Here is a 13363-nt window from a genome sequence, read left to right as displayed (position 1 = left end):
TATGTGGGGGGGAACCACTGTTTGGGCGCATGGCAGAGCTCGGAAGGGAAGGAGCGCCATTTGGAATGCAGACTTAGATGGATTGGTCTGCAGGAGTCACGTTGCATTTGCAGAGCCCCTGATGTACCCAAACAGTACAAACCCCCCACAAGTGACCCCATATTAGAAACTAGACCTCCCATGGAACTTATCTAGATGTGTTGTGAGAACTTTGAACCCCTAAGTGTTTCACTACAGTTTATAACGCAGACCCGTGAAAATAAAAATTCTTTTTTTTTTCACAAAAATGATTTTTTAGCCCCCAGCTTTGTATTTTTACAAGGGTAACAGAATAAATTGGACCCCAAAAGTTGTTGTTCAATTTGTCCTGAGTACGCTGATACCCCATATGTGGGGGGGAACCACTGTTTGGGCTCATGGCAGAGCTCGGAAGGGAAGGAGCGCCATTTGGAATGCAGACTTAGATGGATTGGTCTGCAGGCGTCACGTTGCATTTGCAGAGCCCCTGATGTACCCAAACAGTAGAAACCACCCACAAGTGACCCCATATTGGAAACTAGACCTCCCATGGAACTTATCTAGATGTGTTGTGAAAACTTTGAACCCCCAAGTGTTTCACTACAGTTTACAACGCAGAGCCGTGAAAATAAAAATCCTTTTTTTTCCCACAAAAATGATTTTTAGCCCCCCAAATTTTTATTTTCCCAAGGATAACAAGAGAACTTGGACCCAAAAAGTTGTTGTCCAATTTGTCTCGAGTACGCTGATACCCCATATGTTGGGGTAAACCCCTGTTTGGGCGCACGGGAGAGCTCGGAAGTGAAGGAGCACTGTTTTACTTTTTCAATGCAGAATTGGCTGGAATTGAGATCGGACGCCATGTCGCGTTTGGAGAGCCCCTGATGTGTCTAAACAGTGGAAACCCCCCAATTATAAATGAAACCCTAATCCAAACGCACCACTAACCCTAATCCCAACTGTAACCCTAACCACACACCTAACCCAGACACACCCCTAATTCTAATCCCAACCCTAATCCCAACCGTAAATGTAATCCAAACCCTAACCCTAGCCCCAACCCTAGCCCTAACCCTAACCCTAACCCTAACCGGAAAATGGAAATAAATACATTTTTTTTAATTTTATTATTTTTCCCTAAGGCTAGGTTCACATTGCGTTAGGGAAATCCGTTTAGCACTAGCGGATTGCGCTAACACAATGTCTTTTTAGGTGTCGTGTTTAGTGGTCGCGTTAACGTCCCCGCTCTGGAAGATCGGGGATCGGACCTCGGGCGCGCCGCGGACGCTGCAAGCAGCGTCTGAGGCGCGCCACAAAAGAATGGCACCTTGCTAGCGCGAGCCGAAAATGGCACGCTCTAGCGATGCGCTACACCTGAAAATCACATTGCTGTCAATGGTTGTGCTAACGGACCCGTTGCACGGCGTTAATTGTGACATTTTCGCCGTGCAACGCTGTCCGTTAGCGTTAACCCATTAACGCAATGTGAACCTAGCCTAACTAAGGGGGTGATGAAGGGGGGTTTGATTTACTTTTATAGCGAGTTTTTTAGCGGATTTTTATGATTGGCAGCCGTCACACACTAAAAGACGCTTTTTATAGCAAAAAAGTTTTTGCGTCTCCACATTTTGAGACCTATAATTTTTCCATATTTTGGTCCACAGAGTCATGTGAGGTCTTGTTTTTTGCGGGACGAGTTGACGTTTTTATCGGTTACATTTTCGGACACGTGACAGTTTTTGATCGCTTTTTATTCCGATTTTTTTGTGAGGCAGAATGACCAAAAACCAGCTATTCATGAATTTCTTTTGGGGGAGGCGTTTATACCGTTCCGCGTTTGGTAAAATTGATGAAGCAGTTTTATTCTTCGGGTCAGTACGATTACAGCGACACCTCATTTATATCATTTTTTTTATGTTTTGGCGCTTTTATACGATAAAAGCTATTTTATAGAAAAAATAATTATTTTGGCATCGCTTTATTCAGAGGACTATAACTTTTTTATTTTTTTGGTTATGATGCTATATGGCGGCTCGTTTTTTGCGGGACAAGATGACGTTTTCAGAGGTAACATGGTTATTTATATCTGTCTTTTTGATCGCGTGTTATTCCACTCTTTGTTCAGCGTTATGATAATAAAGCGTTGTTTTTTGGCTCGTTTTTTTTTTTTTTTTCTTACGGTGTTCACTGAAGGGGTTAACTAGTGGGCCAGTTTTATAGGTCGGGTCGTTACGGACGCGGCGATACTAAATATGTGTACTTTTATTGTTTTTTTGTTTTTTTTTTATGTAAAGAAATGTATTTATGGGAATAATATTTTTTTTTTTTCTGCTTTATTTAGGAATTTTTTTTTTATTTTTTTTTTTACAAGTGTGGAAATTTTTTTTTTTACTTTTTCACTTTGTCCCAGGGGGGGACATCACAGATCACCGATCTGACAGTGTGCACAGCACTCTGTTAGATCGGTGATCTAACATACAGCCGGGCAGGATTAGAGCTGCAGCTGCAGCCTGATCCTGACCCGGAAGTGCTCCCTGCAGGACCCGGATGCAGCCCGGCGGCCATTTTGGATCCGGGGACTGCAGGGAGAAGACGCTCGGTACACGGTGAGCACATCACCGTGTACCGATCGTCTCAGGGAAGCCCGCAGGGAGCCCCCTCCCTGCGCGATGCTTCCCTGCACCGCCGGCACACCGCGATCATCTTTGATCGCGGTGTGCCGGGGGTTAATGTGCCGGGAGCGGTCCGTGACCGCTCCTGGCACATAGTGCCGGATGTCAGCTGCGATAGGCAGCTGACACCCGGCCGCGATCGGCCGCGCTCCCCCCGTGAGCGCGGCCGATCGCATATGACGTACTATCCCGTCCATGGGAATTAAGTCCCAGGTCACCTGGACGGGATAGTACGTCATATGGGATTAAGGGGTTAATGGTCTCTTGTTTCGTTATGTAGTTTCTTATTATCTTTTTAATCTGGAAATATGTGTATAAAAGAAGACATTTTACTACACTCTAAGGGTTATTAGCGTTAAAGTGAGTACATTAATTTCACTTTATTTATTTATTTTAAATCTTCTAGCAGTCTGAGATAATTTTTGTGCAAAGTTTCATATCACCCTCCATAGTGACAGACTGAGATGTGAAAACTTTTTCCTCCTGCAGTCACCACTAGGGGGATTCTACAATATGCTGCATAATGAATGTGTATGCGGTAAGCTGTTAAGCTCCTCCTAGTGGTGGCTATAGGTAAGTATCTTTTATCTCTTTGTCTAAGTAGGAGGTCATAGCAGGGGTGCCCATATATAATTCTTCTTCAATATGTAACATAGTACAGTATTTCCATAAACAAATATTACTAATTCACCAGGACTGTTATGTCCCATGATTGAGACATTTTACAGACTGTCCTGTACATTTTACATGCTGTATTGCAGTTCTCATATTGTTTATTGTTGCTATGTGTTCCTCTGAAATCCTCCCTTTCCATCAAGTTTGTCCCTTCTGTCTCCCTCTGCTGGGTGTCATGTCACTTCCTTCTTCTTCTCCCTGTGTCTCAGTCTCCATCTTGGCTTCATTAGAGGCACATGTGCTTTCAGCTTGTCTCAAAGAAAATCTTCTTAAAGGGAACCTGTCACCCCGTTTTTTCAGATTGAGATAAAAATACTGTTAAATAGGGCCTGCGCTGTGCGTTACAATAGTGTATGTAGTGTACCCTGATTCCCCACCTATGCTGCGAAATACATTACCAAAGTCGCCGTTTTCGCCTGTCAATCAGGCTGGTCAGGTCAGGTGGGCGTGGTGACATCGCTGTTTCTTCTCCAGCTTTCCGTTGGTGGCGTAGTGGTGTGCGCATGTCCAAGTTCCGAATCCACTGCGCGCAGGTGAAGAAAAAGCGCGCGATCTGCGCTATTACCCTTGTCATCGGTGGGGGCGGCCATCTTCCTGAGGCCGCGTGTGCGCAGATGGAGTGCTCTGCTGCACGGGGCTTCAGGAAAATGGCCGCGGGATGCCGCGAGTGCGCAGATGGAGATTGCGGCGGCCATTTTCCTGAAGCCGAGATGCAAACTCGGCTTTGGGAAAATGGCCGCCGCGATCTCCATCTGCGCAGGCCCTATTTAACAGTATTTTTATCTCAATCTGAAAAAACGGGGTGACAGGTTCCCTTTAACCTGCTGCTGCTGATGTTTATGCATTCAACAAGAATTCTTAAAGAAATCAAAGTATCCTCTGGATTCTTCAGAACATGTGTGCCGGCAGCTGAGTTAAGCTATCTGCGAACGTCGCCAATTGTAAGTAAGGTGAAGAGATTCAGCATCTCACAGAGCCATATTTGCAGCCACAGGCCCTGGGGACAGAATAGTAAAAAAGACTTACCAGATTCATCTGTAAAGCCACCAACAGCTTCTATAAAGCTACAGAACTTCCTGCAGAGCATCCGCTCTCAGCATATAAGAGACTATACAGCCCCCCTTCTCCCTGTGAATCAGGATGGCTGTAGGAATGTCTATACTCTCTCTGCCAGGCCCATTGTTAGAGGAAGAGTGCATAGAACTTGATCCACCATCTAGTGAGAAGGCTAGACGTTCCACAAAGCCCACAAGGAAAGTAAGGGAGAATCTAGAATCCAATACACATGATCTTCTCTGTGCCATAGCAGAGCAATGGCAAAAACTGCTGAATCACATATACAGCCTGTCTCAGCCTGCTTCTCTCGAACGACCACCAGAGGGAACCCTTGCACAACTGTGTTCAGATTATCAAGTGTATGCAGAAATTGCAGCTCAGTGCTCCTCTGTGTTAGAGACTTAACCCGCCAGTTCCCTGCAAAGAGCTGCAAGCTTTCCAACAACTTAACTTTGAGAGAGAAAGCATGGTGTCATGCCGTAAACGGCGATAAAGGGGCAGGACAGCGTACTGGAACCCGCACCTTTCCCTACCACTTAAATGGGGCCCTGGCTTTCCCTTATCTCGGGGGTACCTATGATGGTTAGGAGGCCCGAGCCGCCAGCATATCCCTGTCTCCTGTGAAGGCCCTATCAGGGGCCCCCTCTCCCCCCAAAGGAGGTGAACTGCTCCAGTGTATAAATACAACAAATAACAGGGTATACAGACAAGGTAACTAAAAGTCTCAAACTCACCAAATGCTCACACAACCACAGAGGAAACAGAGAAGGGAAGAGAAGGAATAAACTTAGGAAGGAAAACAGGTTTAACATGCAACCAAAACTGCAGACACCAATCTCTGTAAATAAACCTCCAACACCAACACTACGCTCCTTCAACCTCCAAGCCAGGCAGTAGAACTGATCACTGACACTAGCTGAAGTCAGAACAGGGTCTATATAGAGGATCAGATTACAAAATCCACTTCAGCTGAGAGACCCAGCTCTCAGCAACTTAGCAATAAGGTTAACTCCTGCACTGCTGGCACAAAGCAGCTAGGTCAGAATACAGGTGAAGAGCTTCTGTTCACTGTGTGTGAACGAGGCCCAGAGTGCTGCGGTTTTCTGGAACCTCTCTGTCACGGTAGCCCTGTGACACATGGTGCGTGATATAAAAGTCAAGACAGAGGCAAGATTTGCGCTAATAGCCAAAATGTCATCTTGTATTTCCGGCTCAGCCAGACAGTCAAAGCGATCATCTAAGTCATGCTCTTCAAAATCCTCAACCCTCAGCGAACAGCTCGTAAGAGCACGTGCAGAAGCTGAGGCAACTAAAACACAAGCTGCCTTCGCTCAAAAGAAAACTGAGATGGAAATAGAGGCCGTAGAGAAGGAAAGAAAGGCAGAAATAGAGGCCCTAGAGAAGAAAAAAAAGGCAGAAATAGAGGCCCTAGAGAAGGCATGCGAACACGCCGCAGACATGGCAAGGTTAAAGGTCCTGGAACAAGCCATCAGTGGGAGCCAAAGAGACAGTGTTAGTTTAAGTGATTTTGATACTGAAGACCCTCTTTACACGTACTAGAGACTATGTACAAAGCCAATACAGCGCTCCCCCTGCTCCTGCAATCCTTCCTGACTGCACAGATGCTCCCCTGAGATAACAGGACACAGAGTGTTTGCCCGCATCCTGCACCCAAGGTCAGTACAATACGCTGCCAACCCTGCATCCTGATCCTCCTCTGTGCACCGGAATGTACCAGAAACCTGCCTGTACCAAGTCTTATACACAAACATACGTGCAGGCCAATATGCAGGCATGTCACCACACTCCGGTCAGTCACACAATTCCAGTCCCATGTGTGGCAGAAACTAAGCTCATTAAGCCAGTTAATGGACTAAACGCCTATGCTGCCCCATATGTTCCTGCATTCCCAGGTCAAAGCACAGACTGTATGAACAATGCTACCCAGCCAGCAACAGTCCAAAATTGGAGAATGCTGAGATGACTGGCTTTGCAAGGTACATAATTCGGCGTGATCTAACTAAGACCAGTCTTACAAAGATTGACGATAAACCTGGCAACTACAGGGGTTGGAAGTGTACCTTTAAAACCACAATCAGTGACCTCAGCATTACCACCACTGAAGAGCTAGACCTGCTAATCAGGTGGCTTGGGGCACAATCCACAGATCGGGTCAAGAGACTTAAATCCGTCTACATCAGTAATCCTATCGTGGGTCTCACCGCTGCATGGAACAGGCTAGAAAGAAGCTATGGCAGTCCTGAGGCAATAGAAAAGGCCCTGTTCAAGTGACTAGAGGAATTTCCAATGGTATCTAGTAAGAACAGTACAAGGTTCCAAGAGCTCAGCAACCTTCTGTTAGAGTTTCAGTTGGCCAAAGCAGACCCGTACCTGCCTGGCCTCAGCTACCTGGACACTGCTCATGGGGTAACCCCAATAGTTTCCAAGCTGCCGTCCAATATCCAAAATAAGTGGGCCATGCTTGAATCAAAATACAAAAGGGAAAACCAAGTCTCCTTCCCTCCTTTTTCCTACTTCTGCAAGTTCATCGAAAATATTGCAGAGTGTAAGACTGATCCAAGTTTTTCCTATGAAGAACATAGCGACGCGGTTTCATCTCCTAAACACGATAGTCCACGTCTTAACTACAGGAACCGCCGAGCTCCAATGTCAGTCAAGAAGACTGATGTTCTTCCCACACCTACATTATCACAAGATAAGAGCAACAAAGGTGAGAAGGTTGAGAATCCTAATCGTATGTGTCCCATTCACAAGAAACCTCACCCCTTAAAGAAGTGCATCAGCTTCAGAAAGAAACCAATTCAGGAACGCAAAGAGCTTCTGAAGAACTTTAGCATATGTTACAGGTGCTGCGCTTCTACTGAACGCCTTGCTAAGGACTGTAAAATATCTATTAAGTGTTTGGAGTGTGACAGTGAGGAGCATTTGCAAGCGCTCCATCCATCCCTTATTGCTAAGTTGCTGAGAGCTGGGTCTCTCAGCTGAAGTGGATTTTGTAATCTGATCCTCTATATAGACCCTGTTCTGACTTCAGCTAGTGTCAGTGATCAGTTCTACTGCCTGGCTTGGAGGTTGAAGGAGCGTAGTGTTGGTGTTGGAGGTTTATTTACAGAGATTGGTGTCTGCAGTTTTGGTTGCATGTTAAACCTGTTTTCCTTCCTAAGTTTATTCCTTCTCTTCCCTTCTCTGTTTCCTCTGTGGTTGTGTGAGCATTTGGTGAGTTTGAGACTTTTAGTTACCTTGTCTGTATACCCTGTTATTTGTTGTATTTATACACTGGAGCAGTTCACCTCCTTTGGGGGGAGAGGGGGCCCTCCTTCACAGGAGACAGGGATATGCTGGCGGCTCGGGCCTCCTAACCATCATAGGTACCCCCGAGATAAGGGAAAGCCAGGGCCCCATTTAAGTGGTAAGGAAAGGTGCGGGTTCCAGTACGATGTCCTGCCCCTTTATCGCCGTTTACGGCATGACACCATGCTTTCTCTCTCAGAGTTAAGTTGTTGGAAAGCTTGCAGCTCTTTGCAGGGAACTGGCGGGTTAAGTCTCTAACACAGAGGAGCACTGAGCTGCAATTTCTGCATACACTTGATAATCTGAACACAGTTGTGCAAGGGTTCCCTCTGGTGGTCGTTTGAGAGAAGCAGGCTGAAACAGGCTATGTGACTCAGCAGTTTTTGCCATTGCTCTGCTATGGCACAGAGAAGATCATGTGTATTGGATTCTAGGTTCTCCCTTACTTTCCTTGTGGGCTTTGTGGAATGTCTAGCCTTCTCACTAGATGGTGGATCAAGTTCTATGCACTCTTCCTCTAACAATGGGTCTGGCAGAGAGAGTATAGTCATTCCTACAGCCATCCTGATTCACAGGGAGAAGGGGAGCTGTATAGTCTCTTAAATGCTGAGAGCGGATGCTCTGCAGGAAGTTCTGTAGCTTTATGGAAGCTGTTGGTGGCTTTACAGATGAATCTGGTAAGTCTTTTTTATTATTCTGTCCCTGGGGCCTGTGGCTGCAAATATGGCTCTGTGAGATGCTGGATCTCTTCACCTTACTTACAATTGGCGACGTTCGCAGATAGCTTAACAGCTGCCGGCACACATGTTATGAAGAATCCAGAAGAGACTTTGATTTCTTTAAGAATTCTTGTTGAATGCATAAACAGCAGCAGCAGCAGGTAAAAAATACTTTCTTTGAGACAAGCTGAAAGCACATGTGCCTCTAATGAAGCCAAGATGGAGACTGAGACACAGGGAGAAGAAGAAGGAAGTGACATGACACCCAGCAGAGGGAGACAGGGATGCATAGCCTACGCCTCCCCCCACCACGAGGCAAGGCGGGGAGGCTGCTGTTCAAACAGTTGGTTCTATCACAATATCTTCTTCATGCACAGAAGTCTGCAGAGAAGGCCTCTGGAACAAGTTGTGTGCGAAGATATGCCTTGTGAATGTGTTTCCCATGGGTCGACCAGAGAAAACCGCAAGTGTGTATGTGATCCTGGATGATCAGAGCAACCGGTCACTTGCAAGGTCAGAACTCTTTGATATGTTTGACTTAAAGGGAAACTCTCACCCCAACACCCTGGGCACCTGCAGCAGTGTTACAGAGGCTTCTGGGAGAAGAGCCATTGGACTCATGGTGTCTTCTCTTGAGAACAATGTGGAGGTACCCTTACCCAGTCTGGTCGAATGCAACCAGATACCGTCCAACAGAGAGGAAATCCCAACTCCAGAGACTGCACTCCATGACCCTCATCTAAGGACTTTGGCAGGCAAGATTCCAGCTCTCGACAACAGCGCAAACATTCTGATCTTGCTTGGCAGAGACATTCTGCGACTACACAAGGTACGTCAGCAAATCAACGGGCCACACGACGCTCCATTTGCTCAACGCTTTGACCTAGGCTGGGTTATCATAGGCGATGTCTGTATAGGAAAGATGAAGAGACCCACGAGGATTTCCTCATTTAAGACTCACGTCCTACCAAATGGTCGCAACACTTACTTTCAACCATGCCCACATCATTACTGGGTGAAAGAGAAGATAAGCAATAACAAGTGGAAGAAAGAAACCTCTGACGACACGAACACATTCCTGTCCCACAATGATGACCTCGGGTCAACAGTTTTTAACTCTACAAGAGAAGACAACCAGCTAGCACCTGCAAGGGAGGATAAAGAGTTCGTAAAGATTATGGGAAAGGAATTCGCCCAAGACGATTCAAATAGCTGGGTAGCACGTTCTCCAAGAATAAGACTACCTAATAATCTACAACAAGCAGCGGCAAGGTTTTCATCCCTAAAACGCACCTTAAAGAGAAGGCCAGAGATGGAAAAATATTTTGTCGACTTCATGCAGAATATCTTCGACAGAGGTCATGCAGAACCCGCACCCCCGCTAAAAGAAGGTGAAGAATGCTGGTATCTCCCATCCTTTGGTGTCTACCATCCTCGCAAACCCGACCAAATTAGAGTGGTGTTTGACTCCAGTGCTCAGTATGAAGGCATCTCCCTAAATAGCCTGCTCACCACTGGGCCTAATCTAAACAACAGCCTTATAGGAGTACTTATTCGCTTCAGGCAAGAACCTGTCGCAGTGATGGCCGACATTCAACAAATGTTTCAGTTTTATCGTGAGAAAAGACAGCAGAAACTACCTCAGATTCCTATGGCACAAAGACAACGATGTCCATAACAAGGTCATAGACTACAGGATGAAGATGCATGTCTTCGGGAACAGCCCCTCGCCTGCAGTGGCCATCTATGGATCTATTAAGACGGAGAGCACAGGAAGGTGAGAGAGAATATGGGTCTGATGCTCGTCTATTTGTGGAAAGAAACTTCTAAGTAGACGATGGGCTTAAGTCTCTTCCCATAAGTGAAGAGACAATCGATCTGCTCTCTAGGACTCAGGAAATGCTGTCAACAGCAAACCTTAGACTCCACAAGATCATCTCCAACAGTGAAAAGGTAATGAAAGCATTTCCATCTGAGGATCACGCTGCTGGTGTAAGGGATCTTGTTCTGGGTTCTGACGTTCCTCCCATGCAACGCAGCCTCGGTCTGCTTTGGGATATTAAGCAGGATACGTTCACTTTCCAGGTGTCAGCTTGATAAACCTTTCACTAAATGAGGAGTCCTATCTGTTGTGAACAGCATCTATGATCCTCTCGGGTTTATCGCACTCATCACCATTCAAGGCAAGATACTGTTGAGACAGTTGACCGCCGAGAGTATGGATTAAAACACTCCGCTACCATCCCAGAAACAACAAAGGTGGGAGGCGTGGAAGAAGTCTCTGAAGGTCTTAAGGTACCGTCACACTAGACGATATCGCTAGCGATCCGTGACGTTGCAGCGTCCTCGCTAGCGATATCGTCCAGTGTGACAGGCAGCAGCGATCAGGCCCCTGCTGTGCTGTCACTGGTCGGGGAAGAAAGTCCAGAACTTTATTTGGTCGCTGGACTCCCCGCAGACATCGCTGAATCGGCGTGTGTGACACCGATTCAGCGATGTCTTCACTGGTAACCAGGGTAAACATCGGGTAACTAAGCGCAGGGCCGCGCTTAGTAACCCGATGTTTACCCTGGTTACCAGCGTAAAAAAACAAACAGTACATACTTACATTCAGCTGTCTGTCCCTTGCCGTCTGCTTCCTGCACTGACTGCTGGCCGTAAAGTGAAAGTGAAAGCACAGCACAGCGGTGAGTCACACAGCGGTGACTCACCGCTGTGGCTGTGCTCTGCTTTCACTTTATGGCCAGCAGTCAGTGCAGGAAGCAGACAGCAAGGGACAGACAGCTGAATGTAAGTATGTACTGTTTGTTTTTTTACGCTGGTAACCAGGGTAAACATCGGGTTACTAAGCGCGGCCCTGCGCTTAGTTACCCGATGTTTACCCTGGTTACCGGGGACCTCGGGATCGTTGGTCGCTGGAGAGCGGTCTGTGTGACAGCTCTCCAGCGACCAAACAGCGACGCTGCAGCGATCCGGATCGTTGTCAGTATCGCTGCAGCGTCGCTAAGTGTGACGGTACCTTTAGAGCATTTCCAAGTCCCACGTTGTTATTCCCCAGGCACCCTTTCAGCCACCATTAGAAGAGAAGTCCACATTTTCTCCGACGCTTCTACAGAGGCTATAGCTGCTGTAGCCTACCTGAAGACCTTGGCAAAAGATAACAAGGTGCATTGTGCATCCTCAGTAAGGCAAAACTAACCCCGATACCTGCTCACTCTGTTCCAAGACTCAAACTTGGTGCCGCCGTTCTGGCAGTGGAGTTAGCTGAAGCTATAAAGGACGAAATGGACATTGCTATTGATTCATTTACCTTCTACTCAGACAGTAAAGTGGTACTTGGTTACATCTACAACCAAACAAAACAATTTTATGTCTACGTCAGCAATAGAGTAGAGCGTATCAGAAGCTTTTCTACCCCTGACCAGTGGCACTACGTCCCTACTGACATGAATCCAGCCGACTGAGGGACGAGACTCACCGCCGCGTCTAAACTCAATGACAACATGTGGGTGTCACCTCCAAGGATTTTGTACGAGGATTCCAGTTCAAGGGAGTTCAACAACATTTATGAGCTGGTGGAACCAGAGTCTGACAAAGAGATCAGGCCAATCATTTCTACTCACTACACTTCTGTGATGCCAAAATTGGAACGGAGATCTCTCCGCTTTGACACTTCTCAAGATGGACAGCTGTCGTGCGGGCCATAGCATCGTCTAATTCACATCAACCATTCGTTTGCCAGTAACAAGACATCAAAGTGTTGTGGCTGGCATATGTGTAGAGGACACCCTACCGTTGCTGATGTCAGACATGCCAAGCAATTCATCATCCGATGTGTGCAACAAGAAGAATATGGTCACGAGATTGACAGTATCACAAGGGGTACTAGCCTGTCTAAGAACAGTTCTCTGTTTGAATTGAACCCAGTGATCGATCATCATGGATTGTTAAAGGTGGGTGGTCATATAGAGAAGACTGACCTATGTGATAAGGAGCAGAATCCTATCATCATCCCGGGTTGGCACTACATTGCCACGCTGTTGGTCTGTCACTTTCATGAGTGCAGCACCAAGGGAGACAGTTTACCGAAGGCGCTATAAGGTTCGCTGGCCTATGGATCGTGGGGATGAAGAGATGCGTCTCCTCAGTGCTCCATAAATGCATTAAATGTCAAAAATTAAGAGAAAAACAGCAACATCAACAAATGGAAAATCTTCCAGCGGACCTGCTAAACACAGACCAGCCATTCTCGTATGTCGGCATAGATGTTTTCGGCCCATGGTTGGTTGTTACAAGAAGGACCCGTGGTGGAGCTGCAAACAGTAAGCGGTGGGCCGTGCTGTTCACCTGTCTTAGCATCCGAGCAGTTCACATTGAGGTAATAGAATCCATGGATTCCTCTTGTTTCATCAATGCCCTCAGAAGATTCTTTTCTATCCGGGGACCTGACAAGCAACTCAGATCTGACTGTGGCACTAACTTTGTGGGAGCATGCAAAGAACTACAGTTGGACAACTTTTTGACTGACAATGGGTGTACTTGGGTGTTCGACCCTCCACATTCCTTGTATATGGGAGGATCCTGGGAATGTATGATAGGCATTGCTCAAAGTATCCTAGATTCGATGTTGCTGGATCACAAGTTACCCCTCACTCATGAAGTGTTGGTTACCTTCCTGGCTGAAGTGTCTGCTGTGATAAACGCAAGACCATTGGTGCCAGTAACCTCAGACCCTGATGCACCAATGATCCTTACTCCTGCTACACTTCTTACTCAGAAGGTTGGAGCTGCCGCAATCCCTCCAGGGAAGTTTGTGGACGGGGACATTTACAGACGTCAGTGGAAACAGGTACAACACTTGTCCAATGTCTTTTGGCACCGCTGGAAAACTGAATACCTGCACTTGCTCCA

General features: G+C 46.7%; 1 protein-coding gene across 1 annotated transcript in view; it reads right to left on the bottom strand.

Annotated features, from left to right (window-relative positions):
* The window catches only part of LOC138672581 (interferon-induced GTP-binding protein Mx-like), a 66147-nt gene that overhangs the window by 28375 nt on the left and 24409 nt on the right, over nucleotides 1-13363 (bottom strand). The window contains exon 8 of the mRNA XM_069760710.1: nucleotides 2948-2990. Within this exon, the coding sequence (XP_069616811.1) occupies nucleotides 2948-2990 (43 nt within the window). The remainder of the gene's footprint in view (nucleotides 1-2947; nucleotides 2991-13363) is intronic.

This window comes from Ranitomeya imitator, chromosome 3, assembly GCF_032444005.1.
Source record: "Ranitomeya imitator isolate aRanImi1 chromosome 3, aRanImi1.pri, whole genome shotgun sequence".
NCBI lineage: Eukaryota > Metazoa > Chordata > Amphibia > Anura > Dendrobatidae > Ranitomeya > Ranitomeya imitator.
Note: the sequence above shows the minus strand (reverse complement) of the source record. Positions and strands in the feature narration are given on the sequence as shown.